The sequence below is a fragment of the Pseudorca crassidens genome, chromosome 19 (genome assembly GCF_039906515.1).
Source record: "Pseudorca crassidens isolate mPseCra1 chromosome 19, mPseCra1.hap1, whole genome shotgun sequence".
Taxonomy (NCBI): Eukaryota; Metazoa; Chordata; class Mammalia; order Artiodactyla; family Delphinidae; genus Pseudorca; species Pseudorca crassidens.
In genome coordinates this window covers 9799998-9819318 of record NC_090314.1, presented here as the reverse complement: position 1 = coordinate 9819318, position 19321 = coordinate 9799998, and the positions used below count along the sequence as shown (strand labels likewise).

Sequence of the window (19321 nt, the reverse complement as noted above, 5' to 3'; positions counted from 1 at the left end):
CTGGGTCCCACACCCTCAGAAAGTGGGACATAGTATGAAACCTCTCAGTGGCTCCCAGCACTGTTAGGACAAAACCCAAGGTCCTCACAACAGCCTTGAGGACTCCTCCAGCCTCTTCTTGTGCCCTCCCCACACCTGCTAACATAGTAAACCACAGCCCCACTCGGACTCCATGGCTTCTTTGAAATTCTGCCTCTAGGCATCCACATATGCTGTTCCCTCCACCTGGAATGCTGTTCCCCTACCACTACCTCTTCACCAAGCTAAACCCTTGCTCATCTTTCCAGTCTCAGCTTTTCTTTTTTTTTGCGGTATGCAGGCCTCTCACTGTTGTGGCCTCTCCCGTTGCGGAGCACAGGCTCTGGACGCGCAGGCTCAGCAGCCATGGCTCACGGGCGCAGCTGCTCCGCGGCATGTGGGATCTTCCCAGACCGGGGCACGAACCCGTGTCCCCTGCATCGGCAGGTGGACTCTTAACCACTGCGCCACCAGGGAAGCCCGAGTCTTAGCTTTTCTTAAAAAGGCCATCTCAATGTTTCCACCACCACCTGGTCATGTCCTCAGAGCACACATTCCCTCCAGCCCCTATCATTGCCAAAATGAAATAAACGTTTATCTCTTTCTCCAGTCCCAGCTATTAACTCCATCAAGACAACGGCTACCCGTGCACCACAACTACTGAGCCCGCGTGCTGCAACTACTGAAGCCCGCATGCCTAGAGCCCGTGCTCCGCAACAAGAGAAGCCACCGCCATGAGAAGCCCTTACACTGCAACAAAGAGTAGCACCCGACTCGCCACAACTAGAGATAGCCCGCGCACAGCAACGAAGACCCAATGCAGCCAAAAATTAATTAATTAATTTTTAAAAAAGACAAGGGCTACATCTGTCTATGACTCAGTGCCTCGCAAATAAACAGATGCTCGATAGAACATGTGCTATTTACCAAGTAGGGGAGGGGGCGCCCAATTAAGTAAATGAGCTCTCAGAATCTCACCGCCAACGGGTTCCTTAAGTTTCCAAGCTCGCAGTCCCATTCCCTTTCCTCTCCCCTGTGTCTAAAGATAGCCTTCCTGGGGGGCAGTTCATGGGAATCTACAACAGTTGAAAGGTGGGTCACTAAACGGCCTGGGCTCTGGTGGGCAGGTTCCTTGCCCTCCCAGTACCTGCACAGGGAGCAGAGGGGGCTCACACCACCCTAGCCCCGGGCGGGCGGGCGGGCAGGGGACAGGCTCAGATGTGCTTCTGCCACGGCCAGCAAGACTATCCTCAGCCTGTGATCCCCCAACCTCCGATCAGGCGGGCCCCGTGCATCCAGCCCCCAGGCAGCCCGCCCCAGAGCTGCAGGCTTGCAAACCTCCACTGAGTGGCACCAGATCACCATCACCTGCGCCTGGCCCTCCGGGTTTCCCAGAACTGGGTGGGCACCACCCCTGGGGTGCCGGGCACCCAGCCATCAGTCCCACCCACGACGGTACAGACACTCCCGGTTTCCATGAAGATTAGATAATCTTCCTACCTGCCCAACATTCTAATTTTCCTGATCAGCTTGCTGGAGGAGGGGGCAGGTAGCAGAAAACGAACACAACAGGGGTGTGACAAGCTACCTGATCCACCCCCAACCCTGCCTCTCAAATGGCCATGTGTTTGTTCATCCGTTCATTCCTTCATTCACTCTTCCTTTCTTTCAATCTTATTAGGTGAGAATTGTCACTAATTAGAGTTGACAGCCTGGGATGGGGCAGTAAATACTATGCAGGCTGAAGTGTGCTATATCTACTCTGGGGACCATCTGTCAGTAGTGCTCTCTGGAAATATCAACCCTTCTTAACCCATTTCTACGACTGGCCTCTGGCGCCTTTTAGGACAGCCAGCTCTGTAGGTTCGCAAACGCTTTCACAGCTGGGGAGCTAGTGAACGAATGCATATCTGCTCTCTCCATGCACCGCACTGTGTATTCTCGTGACTTTGATGATACCTCCCCCCTCGCGATGTTATCATCCAAAAACAGTGCACTGGACTCCACCTGTCCTGAAGCAGTGCCCAGGCCTGGCCTGGGTCTCCAGAGCTGACCTTCCCTGCATCCCCAGTACCTCGCCTCGAACTCCTTGTTTTATAACGCCTTCTATGACAGTAAAATGTGTTCATTTTAGGAAATTTTAGAGTGGGATAGGGAGGGTGGGAGGGAGGGAGACGCAAGAGGGAAGAGAGATGGGAACATATGTATGACTGATTCACTTTGTTATAAAGCAGAAACTAACACGCCATTGTAAAGCAATTATACCCCAATAAAGATGTTAAAAAATAAATAAACCAATAAATTTTAAAAAGGCAAAAAAAAAAAAAAAACACCCAAAAGTCTAAAGAGAATAAAAATCACCTTAGACCAATCATCTTTTCAACCTGGGTAATGCTTTGTGGTGGAGGCTGTCGTGTGCCTTGTGGGATGCTTAATGACATCCCCGGCCCCTACTGACTAGATACCAGTAGGACCCCCTGCCCAGCTGTGACAACCAAAATATCTCCAAACACTGCCAGACGTCCCCTGGTTGAGAACCGGACAGCAACGCCACCAATGTTCGGGTTTATTTTTTCTTCACATGTGGGTAGGTTTCCTCCCCCCAAATAAGACTGACCATACATGCAGTTTTGTTCTGCTTTTCTCACTCAATATCATGTCTCAGCATTTTCCGGAATCACGACATTTTCTTCGGAAGAAGGAGTCTTCGCGGCTGCGGGGTCTCGCTGGCCAGACGGCGTTCAGTGCCATCAGCCGTTTTACCCATCCCCTGTCGTTGGATAATCAGGTTGGGTCCAAGGGGGCAGGGCTGTAAATAATGCTTGAGTGAACAGCCTCACACACAGATCAGAATCCCTGAATGTATCCCAAGAACAGATGCACGAAAGGAAATTCATGGGCCAAAGGCTTACGGCAGCGCACTGTCCAGCTGGCTTCCCAGGAGGTTCTATGTATCGGGATACATTTTGTTTTAGATGGTTAAGAAACATCTCCACAGTATTTCGGGATGGGGGAGCCATGTTCCATTAGGGAACGAGAGAAGAATGATGGGGGGTGGGTGCGGGGAGGAAGGGGTTGTTTCCAGTATTCTTGCCCAGGGTAGACCAGCTTTTCTAGTTGCCGGGAGACCACAGCAGAGCTTGGGCTGACGTCTTAAGAAAACACTCCATAGTCAGGTGGCAAATAAGCTTCATTTCAAACGGACTGAAAGAGGCTGTTCTGCAGGAAACACACGGAGCCAGGGCTGTGACGTGTGCCATGAGCAGGGGGTAAAGGGGACACACGCGTGCTGGCACGACTAACCGTGCCCGGATCCTCGCCTGTCCTGCCACGGTCCACGCCCCCCCACACCAGCATCAGCATTACCCAGGGGGCTCATTAGAAACAGGGAACCTCCGGCCCCTCCCCAGACCTCCTGAATCAGAATCTGCATTCTAACACGAGGCCCGGGAGATTCGTCAACCCACCAACATGGAAGGAGCCTTGGCCCACCTAGACGTCCCAATTCTCTTCCAGAGTCCGACCTGAACTGACCTGTGCCCAATGCCCAGCCTCCTGAGACAAGAACATAACTAGGTTTCTGAGGTTTAACCTTCTTGCCTGCATTAAAGCTAAGTGTCACACTGAAGCCGCCTGCTGTCACAGACCACAAGGTCTCTCTTTCAGTGACTGGCACAGAGAACCCACTGTTGTTGACAACAAGCAACTATTGTTATCACACCATCATCATCACCACCACCACCACCATCACCGCCACCACCATCCTTGGGGCCTGGCATTGTCACTCCTGGAAAGGGCTGGTTTGGAGGCTTCTGCTCAGGGACATCTTCTGGATAAATTCATGGATGGACCACATAAGACCAGTCCTCAGTTCCTCAGACACAGCTTAAGGACACCGGAAGAACTCGGCATCAAGTCCAGTCTGACCACCTGGTAATCGTGTCAACCCTCATGAGTCGCTTAACCAGTCTGAGACTCCGTGACCTCATCTGTAACACGGGAATCGTACTGACACCTCCCTCCTGCGTTTGCACAAGTGTCAGCTGAGATGACAAATGAGAACGCAGTTTGGGAATCTTAAAACACCCTCCTCCTGGTGGGAGGGAGGGAGACACAAGAGGGAAGAGATATGGGAACCTATGTATAACTGATTCACTTTGTTATGAAGCAGAAACTAACACACCATTGTAAAGCAATTATACTCCAATAAAGATGTAAAAAAACAAACAAAAAATAAATAAAAAACACCCTCCCATGTCCTTCCACATCGTAGCTGTCCCTCTGTTAGATGATTAAATGTGGTAAAACGTCTGACTCAGTTTCCTCCTGGGTGAAGTCAGACGGTGGGAAAAGGGCGTGCAGAAAAGGAAAATGGCCGGCCTCACCCATGTTCTTAAAGCGGTGGGAAATCTGGACTCTGTATTAGGAATCCAGACAGCAGGATGGAACCTTCTGCCCCAAGAACAGTTATAATCCCATCACCATCACCCCATCAAAACCATCCTCAACTTCTAGGGCCTTCCCTGGCGGTCCAGTGGTTAGGACTCTGTGCTTCCACTGCAGGGGGCACAGTTTCGATCCCTGGTCGGAGAACTGAGATCCCTCGTGCCATCTGGTGCAGCCAAAAAAACCACTGAAAAATCAATCTTCAACTTCTACAGAAAACCAAACCACAATCGCCTGCTCTCCCACATCACGGTACGCTGGAATGACCCAGAGACCGACCACTTTCTACCTGGGGCAGGACTGGGCTGTAGCCACCTGGACCCCCAGGGCATCCCCATCCTAAATGACACCTCCCTGGGCCTGCCTAAATGGCTGCCCCTACATCCCGGAACAGGACCCCTTACCTGGGAATCACCGGTGGATTTTCGGACACTCATGTGGGCAGTCTCAGGAGGGTGCGCTGGGGTCCCTGACGTGTGGTATCCATTCACTGCGGGGACAGAAACACCGCTCAGATGCTGCGCTGGCCACAGGCAGGCCCCTCCGACCTTGCGGACCACAGGGGCAGCTGCAGCCCCTTCTCCCCCCTCACTGCCTGGTTCTGAGGGGTCATGCATGGCCAGGACCACCTCTTAGGATCTCATCCGTATCTGCCGAGCCGGAGGCGGGTTGAGAGCATCTCTCTAATCCCCAGCACCCAGCTACCTATCTCTTGGGGGACCGAGTTTCTTTGCCAACCAGAGAAGAAAAAGAAAGATGCTTAGTAGGAGGCGAGGCCATCACAGTCCAACAGCCATCGCTGAAAAGACCTCATCAGCTGTGGTCGCCGGTGCTGGTCAAGGGTCCAATCTCTCTGCAGAGTCAGAGGGCCCCACCCACAGCTTCCTACAAATCCTGTCCCCGCCCCGTCCCCAAGGACCTTCTCGCCCTCACCCACTGTAACATAACTATAATGGAAAGAGAACGGGCTTCACTGGTTTCCATGAAATTTGGTTTTGCCATTTAATAGCCAGGGGATCATATGACATCCTTCTCGAGTCCCAGTTTTCCTAAAGTCTAAAAAAAAAAAAAAATTCAAGCCTCTAAAACTCTATCCCTATGACACTCACTCATGCTCCCAACACGAGCTGATACACCTGCCCTTCAAGGGGGGGATGGGAAGCTCTGGTCTGTAGCATTTGCCAATTTCTGTGGCCTCAAGGCTCCCATCGGGGCTGATCTGAAGCCCCCGACGCTGCTGCCGGGTCCTGACATCACACGTACACACCGCAGCCCATGCATCCTCAGTTCCCAGAGGTGGCACTGCCCTCTCACGGATATAGTTACGTGAGCCTCAGCTTCTGTATCTGGAAAATGGGGACAGTTCTACCTAGTCTCTGCCTACTTTGTTGGGATGAAAATCCAATGAGACAATAACTGCAAAAGAGATCTGTGAAGTTATAGAGTACTTCATGAACAGAGAGGGGAAGGCTGGAGAGAGGGAAGGCCACTGCTTCGGCTCCTAAATCTCCTGGCCTTGAACCCCAAGCCTGCACTGATCTCTGGACACCAGGAAAGCATGCCTTCCTCATGCCCCAGGCTTGGAGGATTTGCTACAACACAGACAACTGCAGGTCGGCCTGGAGAAAGATGCAGAGACCCATGTCCAGCTCTTGGTGGTTCCTGCTGACACCACCCTGCAGGGAGGGAGGAGGTGACGGTGAGGCCGAAATTACTACCACCTGCCCATTCACAGAGCAAGGGCTGCGGGCAAGCAATGGGGTATGAAGGTCACCCCAGGCTGAACCTTTTTCATGCTGGGGAGTGCCCCCCATTCTCCCCCAGTTGCAGCGAAAAATCCAGGGCCACCTGTGAACAGAGGCGCACTCAGCAGATTCTTGTGGGTAGCTGGGTTTCTCCCGATCTGCCTGTTGGCCGGACACTCCGGAAGAAGGGTGGGCACAGACACACCAGGACAACAAAACACCGGCCACAGAGCTGGCCCCCAGGGCAGTGGCTTTTAGGGACACAAGGAGAAACAACAAATTAACCCCACGTGGCCAGCCATGCTCCTGGTCTACACCCAGGGCCCTCAAGAGGCTGCTCAGCTGCTGATCCTATCCAGGAATCCTCTAGGGAAAAGGGGGGTGAGGAGGGAGGGCCAGGATTCCAAGGGCATCAGAGAAGCTGTGGCTGCCGAGGGGAATCTACTCAGGTCAGCGCAGGCCACGCCAGGAAGGGCACTAGACTGCTGATATACAACCCACAAGGCAGGCAAAACATTGGAGAAATCTCCCTTATCAAGGAGCATAGCGCTGAAACAGATAAAACACAGATGCTGGAGAACCTAAAGACAACAGTAGGAAATCTTAATATACTGCTTTCAGTCTAGGACTGATTCGTGGCCAAAAGTCAGGATGTGGAATATCTGAGTAATTTAATTTAAAAGGCTGATTGAACTAGATGGAGTAAACATCATACCTTATAAACAGAGATGATATCTTTTACCAAGAATCCATGCAACATAAAAAAAAAAGTGTTGGGCCTATTTAAGCCACAAATAAAGTATTGATAAATTACAAAAGGCCTAAATAACACAAGGCACATTCTTTGACCAGAAAGCAATAAAAGTAGATACTAATAATGAAAGGACAGAATATACAAGGTCCTCATCCCCCCCCCGCCCCGACTCCCAAACACTTGAAAATTTAAGAAAATACCCTCTTAAATAATCTCAGGTCCAAGAGGAATTTAAAACTATAATTACACGATATTTTGAAAATAATGAAGAAGAACCTATCAAAACAAATGGGATAGGGCCTGAATTATATTTGGAGGAACATTCATAGCCTTAATTATTTCATTACCAAAGCCAAGAGGATAAAAAGAAACAGACTAAACATTCAACTTAAGAAATTAGAAAAAAAAAAATTTTAAGCCAATAAAATAAATCAAAGGAAAACATGAGAAAAGGATATAAATATGGTAAGAGAAATTAATGAATTAGGAGACAGGATAACATTTGCAACCCTGGCTGGTTCAGGGCAGGTCAGTCGTGAGGGGGAGTAGAGACTAACGGTGATTAAAAAAGGCAGATCAGCCTAATTTGAGAGTGAGAGGAAACACAAATGCTTAGAATCAGGAATTAGAGAGCAAACATACGCACGGCAAACAGACTTGAGTTTTTTTTTTTTAATGTAAGAGCGTATTATTTATAATTCTATGCTAATAAATACAAAACTTTCCATACGATTCAAATGATCAAAATGGTTTCAAAGGATACCAGAAACATCAAAATGAGTAAAACCTTTGAAAAATGACCTCCCCTCCAAAAGGCACCAGACCCAGATGGTTTTACAGGCAAAGTGGTTCAAACTCTTCAAAGAAATACATAGGCCCAGACTGCACAGTACAGAAACACCTGGTGAGTTTCCCAGTTTATTATACAAAGCCAGCATCGCCCTGACCCTAAAATCTATCGACAACCAAAAAAATGCGACCACAGTTCAGTTGATTACGAAAATGGAATACGTAAGTTCTTACCTGAACAGGCCTTAGTTTAGAACCAGTCACTACCTTTGATGGTGCTGGGTCCCTCTAACCCAGGGTGGTCCCCATCTTCTTGAGGGCAGAGGCTGCCCTTCCGACCCCCGTCCTCTCCTTCCACAGCACCTCAAAAAGTGCACCCTCAACACACCCTTCTCTTATTTGCAGCCTCTCCCAGCCTGGCGGCCCCCATGCTAACGGCTGCTGGGAACCATCTAACGCAGTGGCATTTGCCCCTAATCCATCCTCTTGTTCTCACTTCAGTTCTGGTCTGTCAGCTGTTGGCTAATTACCGCTCATGTCAAAACAATTACTGGGAAAGAAAAACTAATTTTCCATTCAACGATTTCTCCCCATACAGCAGCTCTCCCCTGACACCCTGTCTCCCTGCACTTTATACTTCAACAGTTCCGGCACCTTTGGAAAAGTCCTCTGTTGGGATCTGAACAGTTACAGCTCACCCACGACGGTCCCAATGGGCACTCCCACATCGCTGGGCCCTCAGCTTACTGAGGGTGAGACCCAAACAAACAAGGCCAGAGGTGGGTGCTGTAGAGGCCTCCAGCCTCCCAGGGGAAAAGATAAAATAAAATATGGTCAAGGATCACTCATAATCATAAGGACCATAATTCAGTTGGGGATACAAGAAAAAAACGTAAAATCCCAAATTCAGCTGTTTTTAAGATAAGAAAAGAGAACAGAAAGCTCTATCTAGTAACTTCAGTAAGTTCAAATATAAAAACACACACGCACACATTTCATTCCTCTTTATGGGCAGTTAAACAGACAAAGAGAGGGCTTGGGAGATACATAATGAGAGAAGGCGTCAGATATTTGGTAGAAAGGAGAAGTCATTTGCTGGGGGCGGGGGGGATAAAAAACGGAAAATAAGAAGACCAACAGAGAGTTGCCAGCATCTTTCGCTGCCCAGACCTCACCCTCCCTACAGCTCTGACCCCATCGCCCAGCTCCAATCCGCCCTGTAAGACAGTCCATCCTCCAAGCCCCACTGTCTAGGTTCTGTTCTCTAAAAAACTCCAAAGACAAGACTTTCTTCTTCCAAACAAGAAAATCAGCTCTGGGCACCTTCCTTCTGCCTCCTGTGGGTCCAGCCTCATCTCCCTTCTCTCTGGAAGAGACGAGTAACTTCCTTCCTCAACTCGAAGAAACCTGGGAGCTCCAGGGCCCTTGTTCTGGAAATCCTTCTTCCCTCCCTGCTACGACATTTAAGCCTGGCGGAACGGAGCCCCTCCCCAGGCACGTGATGCGACAACCACCAATTCTGCAGGACGTTCCTTACAAGTGTTCTGCAGTGACAGTAAAGGGCAGAGTCTGATGGCCCAAAGAGTCTGGGACAAATGCCCCCGTTGCTCAGATTCAACTTGGTTTCTTTACAGAAGGCCTTTTAAAATATGCTGACAGGCTCTGTGAATCTCAGTCAAGGAAGCAGTGTGGTAGTCCACACTTACATAGACAAAGAACCCAGATGGGGGCGGGAAAAGCAGGGGGTACTGTGGAACCCACTTTGGGAAATGCAGCCGGGGTTGTTGGAAAGCACGTTTCGAAGTCAGGCTACCAAGGCAAACACCGGAGCCAGATCTGTACTCGGCATCTCTGAAGGCACAATAGGCACCGTCTCTGCCTCACTGCCCCACCACGCCCTGTGGGGCCTTGGAAGGATGCTCTATGTCGTCTTCACCTTCCCAGGTGTGCGCTGCACCTGCCGGGGTCTGCTCAGGGGAGTGGTTTTACATTTATAGTCTTCTGGTCTGGAAACCCTTCTGGGTCTTGAAATTTCTGTCTGGCTACCCAATCCCTGCTGCCTCCCTGGTTGTCTAAGATGTAAACTGTATTCCCCCAAAGAGAACTCACAATACCTGTGTGCGTGGTGGGTGTGAAGAGCTGGAAACCTGCATCTACTATTCTCCAGGGCGTCAAAGGTTCAACAGGGCCTGTAAGGGCCCCTGGGGCCTCAGCCAACAGGCACATGTTCCTAAAGGGAAAGGCGGCCCCCTATGGCCTTCCCTGGGGTCAACAGTGATTCCTAGTTGAGGGCCATGGCAGCCACCCTGGGCCTGGTAACTTGCTAATTCTGCAGTAGGTGAGAGTCCCTGTTGGCTCCTAGGTGGGAGTAGCCGGGGCTTCCTGATCTGGAGAAGAAAGTGTGTGGGTGAGGGCCCTGGGTTCTGGAGCCCCTTTCCTGGGGAGCTCTGCTCAGGGGAAGCACAGCTGTCTGTCTGCACAGACTCCAGACTCAAAGGCAGGCCCTCCCTGACCGACATCAGAACTCACTCCCCTGTGACCTGGCTTCCCTGGAGGCAGGCTGTTTCTCCAAGCATGAGCCCTCAGCGGAGTCAGGCCCCAGGCCAGGCAAAGCCAGCCTAGGAACCCAGGTTTCCCCGACGTCCCCACTCCCAGGGGAACTCAGCAAACTGAGATAGATTTCCTCCATCCCAAAGGGAAACACAAATGCAAACGTAATGCACGTCCAGGCCCAGAAGCTCAGAAAGGATCTTACTCTCCACACCTGCCCAGCCCGGTGTGATGGGGCAGCCGTTAGTCACAGGTCGCTATTCAAATTCTAACAAGTGAAATTTAAATAGAATCTAAAGGCAGGGTGGTACCCAGGATGCGATCCTAGAACAGAAGGAGGACAATACTGGAAGAACTGATGCAATTGAATGAAACCTAGTTTAGTTAATAAGACTGTACCACAATGATTTCTTAGTTTTGACAACTGGACCGCGGTGATGTAAAACGTTAACGTTAGAGGAAACTGAGTAAAGGGTATATAAGAACTCTCTGTACTGCCTTCACAATTTTTTTGTAAACCTAAAATTATTCCAAAATTTGAAAAGTACTTAGTTAAATAAAATTAAAAATTCATTCCTCAGGCAGAGTAGACACATCCACTGGTCAGTGGCTACCATACTGGATGGTGTAGATGTACAACATTTCTGTTAGCGCAGAAAGTTCTAGGGGACAGAACTGGTCTATGGTGTCATCTGGTGTGACCCAGTAACGCATAACATGAAAATCCCAGAACCTCATTTTTCACTCGTATTTTCTTTCCATATGTCTGTTACTATTTCTCTCCATATAAATCATTACTGTTACAGTGTATGTTAAACCGGCCCAAAGAAGGTTTTTAACACGTGCTGAATAGAGCCTTCGGTATTCTGTCTGGGTTTCAAGTTGACTTACGTAGACCTTCCCCAGGAAGCTGGCATTAAATGACTCCACTAAAGTTACTGAACAAACACAGGTCCCACTGTGATCTGAGAGGAAGCCACGTAGGGAAAGTCCTGGGCCCAGTGCTGACCCCAACATGCAGAGAGTGGAATCCCATTTGTGGGGGCACTGGCTGTGTTTCCAGATCTCTCTCCCCAGCTGGTAACCTGGCTGGCTGTGCTTCAGGCATCTGACAAACCTGCACTGAGAAGAACGAACCGGTCCTGTTCATGGGTGGCCCTTCCAACTCTCTCCAGAAGCTCGACTCAAAAGTAACCCTGAGCCCCATGGGTAAACCCTCCACCCCTCTGCCGCCTCAAAGGGGACCTGCCTAAGCCTGGCTTGGCTGGGTTCATTTGTGGTTCCCGCCCACGTTCTTTTTGACCTGTTTGTCCATGATCTTCAGGAACGACCATATGGGATGCTTGTGGTGAATACATGTGGTCCAGTTTTCCTTCCACATCGTCCTTACCACTACCCCCCCCCCACCTCCTTGCAGGCACCCCCCAACCCCACCACTGCTAACCAACTGCTTCAAGAAGGCGGCTTCCCAGGAAGACAAGACACTTCCACTGCATTTCACTCTCACCCCCATCCCAACCATCACGCTCAGAATGAAATCCCAACACCTTCCTCTGGTCCCTGCTGACTCCCCTCCCCTCATCGCCTACCACGTTCCCTCTTGTCCCCCACCCCCCAGCCACAGCAGTCTGCTTTCTGTTCTCAAACATGCCAAGGTCACTCCTGCCCCAGGGCCTTTGCACTAGCTGTTCCTTGGCCTAGAACACTCCACCACCACCCCACACACATACTGTCTTCTCCGTGTCTTTAAAGCTTTGACCGAAACATCACTTCCTCACTGAGGCCATCCCTCACGCCCCAGTCACACACTCTGTCCTGCTGCCCATGCAACGAACATCTGACGTATTCCATGTCTGCCTGTTTGTCCAACTCTGCCACTAGAATGTAGGTTCCCGGGAGCAGGGACCACCCAAGGACTGGCTTGTCTATGGCTGTATCCCCAGTACTGAGAACAATGTCTGGCATATTTTTTGAATGAAAAGGTTTGCAAGTCCACCACTGTTGCTTTGCAGAAGCAGAAGCAGAACAAAAGAGGCTGAGATTCAGGGCCCTGAGTGGTCTCCAGGCAAGGTGCCCACAGCCCCGGGAGCCCAAGGACGGGGACAGTCAGTTTTTGAAGCTACCGCATGTCTTCATCAAGTCTATTTCTCTCCCCACAATAAAATTCAATCTCCTGAAAGCTGCTTCTAAAACTGAAGGAAAGAATGGCTGGAAAAACTCTAGCACTCTCCTGTAGAGAGAAATACCAACACAGTTATTCTTCTATTCTTTAGACAGAAGGTTCAGTTCAAAAACCAGAAAAGATGATGTCAAAATACCTCGGATCCTGCTATACCCTCACAGGTGGGTTCTCTTCGCTTCCATCCCAGAGGGTGGATGGAGAGTTGACACGTGTGTTCATGCCCCAGGGTAGAGAGGGCCACAAATCATAACCACGGAGGGCTGGACAGGACCTCAGCCGTGGTCTTCCTCCCATTTACAAATGGACAAAGTGAGGCCTGGCAAAGGAGAAGGGGTGTGCCCGAGGCCCCTGTCTAAGGAGTTGCAATTTCACAAACCTAGGACATCACTGACTGTTAGAGGCACCCTTATTTTAAGTACTGCTGAGAAAGAAAAAAAAAAAAAAAAAAAGATGCTTCCAATTAGACTAGGATACACCATTGATTTCCAAGATGTTAAAACTGGGAAACAAAATGTGGGTCTGAGAGTCAACGAGCTGGGGTCCTGAATGTCTTGCGGCCGCTTCTCACTGTCACGGGTTGTCGTCCATCATCCGACAGAGAGCAGTGCTGAGCCGGGGTTCTGAGTCCTTCTAGAACAGAGCTTCTAACCCCGGCGCTGCTGACGAGCGCGGCTGGACGGCCCTTTACTGGGGGGCTGTGCCGTCCCGTGCGTTGTAGGGCGTTCGGCAGCATCCCTGGCCTCTACCCACTAGACGCCTGTAGCTCTTCCCCCCACTGGTGACAACCACGAATGTCCCCTGAAGGCAAAATCGCCCCCGAGTGGACAACCAGAGCCAGGGAGCCTTAACAAGTATGTACGCGTGACGCAGACAAACACACACAAGGACAGAAGCACCAAGTTAAACGGGGGCTTCAGCTCAGGCCTTCTCTGAGCTGATGTGTGCTCTCCAAAGGGAAGAGAGTAGACAGGATTTCCAACTGTCTGTGACTACAAAGCCCTTTCTCACAGAGAAATGGACAGACTTGGGATCCCAGGGACGTGGGAAGCAGGTGCCCTCGGGCCCTGAGGGTCCACCTAAGTCTGTCCGATGCCTTGGCCACCTTGGCAATTCTCATCCCCGGATCTGACCCTCTCCACCATCTCCTGCCTTTCTCGGCCCCTCAAGAGTCCCGGCACCCAGCGCAGTGCTGGGTTATAGTGGCTCTCGTGCTAGACGTGAAGGCAGGAATTTGTCACGCCGGGGCCTCTGGGCTGGTGACCTGAGCCAGCTTCTTTCAGTCCTTCTGGGGGATGGCCCCACCAAGAGGATGCTGCTGGGGCCAGTGACAGTGACAGCAGGCTTTGGAGAGGTGACCCCGCTGACCCAGAGGGCAAGTTCCCTAACCAGCCCCAGCAGCCCCGTGTAGCAAGCCGTGCAGGGTGGCAGGCTGGGCCATTGTCACCTGTCATCTCACACGACCCAGCCTCCCACTGCCTGTGTCCTGCTCCGTGGACCCCCTCTGGCCGGAAAAGACAGCTGGGTTTTCTTTCTAGCGTCTGGGTGGCCTGGAGCCAGCCAGGATAGAGGGCCACACCTCACATTATTCACACTACCATTTCTATTGTTAAAAAAAAAATCACAAGAACAGCAACAAAAGACAAGGCAGCGTGCCAGGAAATGCTATTGTCATATGACAGCTAGGAAGGCCGAATGGCCCCATTTCTGAGGACTTGGTCTGAGAATGCAGCACTGGCTGCATACTTAGGAAACCGGGAGGAAATGCCCCATTTCCCTGCACCACAGGGGGTTCCTTTTTAAAAAATTTAATGAAAAAAATATGTGTGTGTGTGTGTGTGTGTATACATGCATATACACACACACAAATATAAACAAAAACTTTTAAAAGTCTAGAAGAACTTTCCGTGGGAAGCATCCCCCCAGTCCCCTCTCCCAGACCTCAGTTAATTCTCCAGGTCTGTTCTGCCACCACTGGGGTTCTGAGTTCTGTGGCTGGCAATCTTCACAGCCCTAAATAACGTGCTTGGATCCCACTTTGATTTCTCAGTGGTGGAGGAGATTGAAAGACACTCCACTGGGAAAGGTGAGGCCTGACCCACTCACACTGGGCACGGCTCCCTTCCCAATCCAGGGTTTAAGAGTCCTCTTACAACTTTCAGCTCTTCCTTTGGTTTCCTGTGATGCGTTCGGTAAATTATTCCTGTTCCGAGAAGGGTACGGGGCTCTCATCTCCCCTCCCCTCCACGTGAGCAGGGGATGTCACTGCTGCTTTTGCCCAACCCCCCTCCCCCAGCCCACGCCTCCCCTCCTCTGTCCCACACTGTCAATGCTACTGATGTTCAAATTCCAGGTCTACACACCCCGTTTGTGAATTCACTCAAAGCTGAGGCCAGGCTCCATTTGGAGACGGAGGAGTCCACAAAAGAAAAGGAGAGACAGAGTCCCCACCTCAGGGAGCTTACAGCCTGGGGTGGGAGAGTGACAACCAACAGGGAGGAGTACTCAGGACAGTGCAACAGCAGGAAGCGGGGATCCAGAGTGATGGGAGAGGACTGTAAATTGAGCCATCAAGGAAGGCTTCTCAGAGGAGGTGACATTTAATGCAAGGTCTAATCCACAAGAAGTCAGAAGGTGTTCTCCCCACTGGTATGTCCTGCAACCCACCTCCTCGGATTCCAGAATGAGATGTATCCTGAGAGTAATAACCCCTCCACCTATTACAGGAATGTCTACCTTGACCACCTCTGCTTCATTACCTATGCTGATGGAGAACTCATATCCTTGCAAGGAATCCATTTGCTTTCCAGACATTCTGTTTGAAAGCTGCCCTGTAAACACCTGCCTCCTTAACTCCTATTCCTTGAGGCCTTCGGGAACCACGTGGACCGAGTCTGCCCCCGGTTTGGGTCCCTACACTGGCAGACAGCTAAGAGCTCTGACGCTTCACCTCACCCAGCCATGCCCTGCCACCTCCCTGAGCACCTGAGAGCGAGTGAGAGGGACCAGAGCTGCTGCCGGCACTACTAGAGTGTTGCCATCCCACGGGGCAACAGGCTACGGGGCCTCCAAGCCCTCTAGACCCCTCCCCAGGTTTGGCCCGTACGATCCGCAGGCAGGTTTCAGACCCAGGCTCCAGAGCCGTGGCCTCCCCCTTGAAGGTGTGTGTGGTTCCCAGCCGGCCCCCAGGGTGCCCCGAAGTAGTGCGTGGACGGTACCTGTCAGAGGCAGAGAGCTTCTGTGAGGGCCAGGGCTGGCTGGAATCCCAGGAGAACTGCTGGGACGCTCCCAGGTGGTCTCTGGTCAAAGAAAGAAAAAAACACAATCACGCTGAGAATTTGCTAGGGCAGAAGCTCCAAGTGTCACAGAGCAGAACTGGGCCACCTCCCTCCCTAAACCCGGGAAGCAGGGGTCCGCCTTCTGCTCCCATATCCATCTCCTCTCCTGCCCTCCCATGACAACAAAGTTTCTCTCTGCTGGGGACCCTTCTCCATGCAGCTGGGACCAAAAGGAGGTGGCCTTCTGGCTGGGATCCTGGGAAACAGCCCCCATTGCCCCTCTCCTCCTGAGAGGCTGCCAACTCATGCATCTCCACTTCGGTCCCTCGTCCTGGAAACCCAGCTGTCAACCGGGCATCACTCCCCAAATGCCCACTGTCATCTGAAACCCCAAAGCCCAGGGGAAGGAGCCCTGGCCGGGGGTCTGTACAGAGACCTGGGTGATTGGGGGTGACTTCCTTCCTGGTTCTGCAACTCCACGTCTCGTGTGAATTACAGCTGCTGTGTCTGATTGAACACTTCTCTCTTCCAATATCCAGCCAGAAATAACGCTAAGATTGCAGCTATACGATCATCCCCCAAACGCTACTCTACCCATCTCACTGCTGTGAGCAGAGACTTCTCATAAAATTGTCTAGTGATAAAAATAATACTTTCTCACTACGTACAACGTGATGATGTAGAAAGAAGTGCAAAGAAGAAAAAGTATCATCCGTAGTCCCACAGCGCGGAGGTCGTCACTAAACATTTGGGCACCTGTGTGCTGATTTGTTTTCTAGGCCTATGTACATCTTTGGAACAAAACAAAATCATACTGTACATTCTTTTCACCTATGGACTTCTGTGGGTATCTTTCCAAAACCATTAAAAGGGCCGGATAGCACAGGGGTTAGGATCTATTAACAGCAGTGAGTCTAGAGCCAGATGTCTGGGTTTGAATCCCAGCTCTGCCTCTCACCACAAGTTTAACCTTGACCAAGCTAATCGTCCCCTTGGTTTCCACCTCTGTAAAATGAGATCGATAATGGCAGCTGTTGTGTTCATGCCAAATTCCCATTTATAAGCTTTCAGCATCAAGTTATTTTTAAAGTTAGTCCAATATATGGATATGACACTATTTAGTCCAAAATTCTCTTACTGAAAATTCAATTGTCTCAAATATTTAAAGCAAAAACGAACACAATCTTTCAATGGCTTCTGTGAATTAAGATTCGAGAGAACTGGGGTTTGCCCTCAGTTCCGACTCTTATCTGCTGTGCAGCCCTGGGCAAGTCACGCTACTTCTCTGGTCCTCCAATTCTTCATCTAAAATGAAAGGGTCGGGCTGACTGGTCCTTTAGGGCCCAATACTCTTGCCCTCCAGCTTTGATTGGTGGTCTCAAAACCTTAAGATCTACTGTTTGGGTTTTAGGATCTTACGGCTCTAGGAGTCGGGTGGTAATACGGTCCCTGCATGTCTTAAGGGAGAGAAAAAGGAGGGTGAGCAAAAGGCAAGCAGCAGGGAGGATGTGACCAGGAACAAGAGAGCAGAGGGGTCTTCCAGGAGGGGTGACCAGAGGGCAGCCTCCCTGGAGGAGGAGGGACGCTTGGGCTGGTGCTAAGAGCACCACGACTTGGAGAATCTGCATAAAGACCACCAGACCGCTCAGAGGCCGAGGGCAGTGGAAAGCATCCTAGGCCTGGCCGCTCAGGAGCTGAGTGACCTTTGGAAGCCATCTAACCCTGTGTTTTGTTTTTCTCAACTGTACAATGAGGATAAAAATGGTACCTAATTAGGGCTGTAATAGCATGACATGCGTTAGTACATGGAAGGTGCTTTGGATGACAGGGGCACACAGTAAGTGCCTTATCAGAGTTAAATAAAGCAAACAGACTAGCGAGGCTGGATGTAGAAATGGGGGGGGGGGAATTCAGATGAGAAAGAAGCCTTCCTACAAAGTGAGCTGGGCTCCAGCAGAGACCAGACGCGGCCTGCAGCCTCCATCTCCTTCCTAAAGAGGCCTCTCTTCCGTCCGCTGGATCGGCCCCACCTGGAGGCCACACTGCTGTCTCCACATCCACACAGCGCCCAGCTCAGGCTCTCCCCTCCAACGCAGCCCCCTGGGGCTCAGGGGACCAACCTCCATGGCTTCACCAGCTCCTCCCGGGTCCCACCACGCACGTGCAATCAGTTCCCGGGGCCTGGAGGTGCCCCTCCATCACTTTCCTCACCTCCTCTCCACCTCACCCCTAACGTGTCTCCCCACTCAGGGTCAGCGCTCACCTGGAGAACCCCTTGCGCCTCCTTTCCAACATGGCACAGAGAACAAAGTCCAAGCTTTGTCATCCCCACGCCCACCTCTCCGCCAGCGAGGCTCCAGCACAGCAACCTTGTCTGTCTGTCCAGACTGACTCCCACTGACCTCACTCCAGCCCAGGTAACTCACTTGCTGGTCTCGGAACATGTCTTTGCTCTGACTGTTTACACACCCTCACCACCTCCTGCCCCCACCATTCCTGGATGTCAGGATCGTGTTCGTTTGCCAAGTTCCAACTAAAACGCCTCTTCCTCCATGCAGCCTTCCCAGCGGACTGCGAGAGAAGGCTGTGAAATCACAGGGAGATGCTGCCTGCAGTCAGAACCATGCTCTAGTTGCTGGGGCCCGAAGGAAGGCCCCTTGCCCTGTATTCGCTGGCCTGGGTCACTCACAGGCCCTCAGAGGCGGGAATCTCTTCTCCTGTATCGCATCTCTCTATCCAACCTCCGCCAGGACTCCATCAGGGACAATGCAGATGCCTGAAGGGTTCCGCCCAGCCCACCTCCTGGTCTTAGCCAGCTCTGGTCAGTCCAAAGTACAAAGCCACTGTGAGCCTGGGGCAGGCCAGGCGGACATCTGGAGAGAGCCCCCGGGGCTCTGGCTGAGTGACCTCATCGGCAGCAGGAAAAATCACCCCAGATGACCACACCACACACAGGCAGGAAACCATTTCCAGGTCTTTTTCAATAAAAGACTCCCTAATCTATTTACAGCACACCAGGCTCCCCGATAGCGCCAAAGCAAAACTGAAGTGGCAGCTCAGGGCTCAGGCTACCCTGGATTGAGGCCCCCTTGCATTCTCTGGGCTTCCAGCCTGGGGTGCTAGGTCATTCCAGGTGACCACCCAGACTGCTAACAGTCACTGCCATGCAGGCCCCAAAGGCTCTGGGTGGGGGGTGGGGGCCAGTGAGGACAGAGCGGAAGGAGCGAAACCCGTGCTTGGAAAGCCTCTGACCGTCCAACCCAATTCAGGAGAAACACATTGTTTCCTAAAGGCAACTCTAACTCAACTCGAACCTCTTCCGCTGAAAACAGAGGAGACAGATACACACACAAATGAGCTGACTGCTGACCGTGGATCAAATCGGACCAAGGGAGGTTGCTATTCTAGCCACCCATGTGAGAAGCCAGAAATTTCCATTTCCCCATCAGTGGATTACAGGGGCTGCCCACGTAGAATAAAACTTCTAAAGAGAGAGTATAGTTGAAAGGTGGAAAGTGATGTCAATGTGATTTCAGAGCACAGACGCCCCTTCCTTAAAATA

The 19321-nt window shown here is 51.2% G+C and overlaps 1 protein-coding gene across 1 annotated transcript in view; it reads right to left on the bottom strand.

Annotated features, from left to right (window-relative positions):
* Window positions 1-19321, bottom strand: part of GAS7 (growth arrest specific 7) — a 201071-nt gene that overhangs the window by 42300 nt on the left and 139450 nt on the right. The window contains exons 3-4 of the mRNA XM_067715525.1: window positions 15700-15780; window positions 4869-4954 (exon numbers count right to left, since the gene is read on the bottom strand). Of these exons, the coding sequence (XP_067571626.1) occupies window positions 4869-4954; window positions 15700-15780 (167 nt within the window). The remainder of the gene's footprint in view (window positions 1-4868; window positions 4955-15699; window positions 15781-19321) is intronic.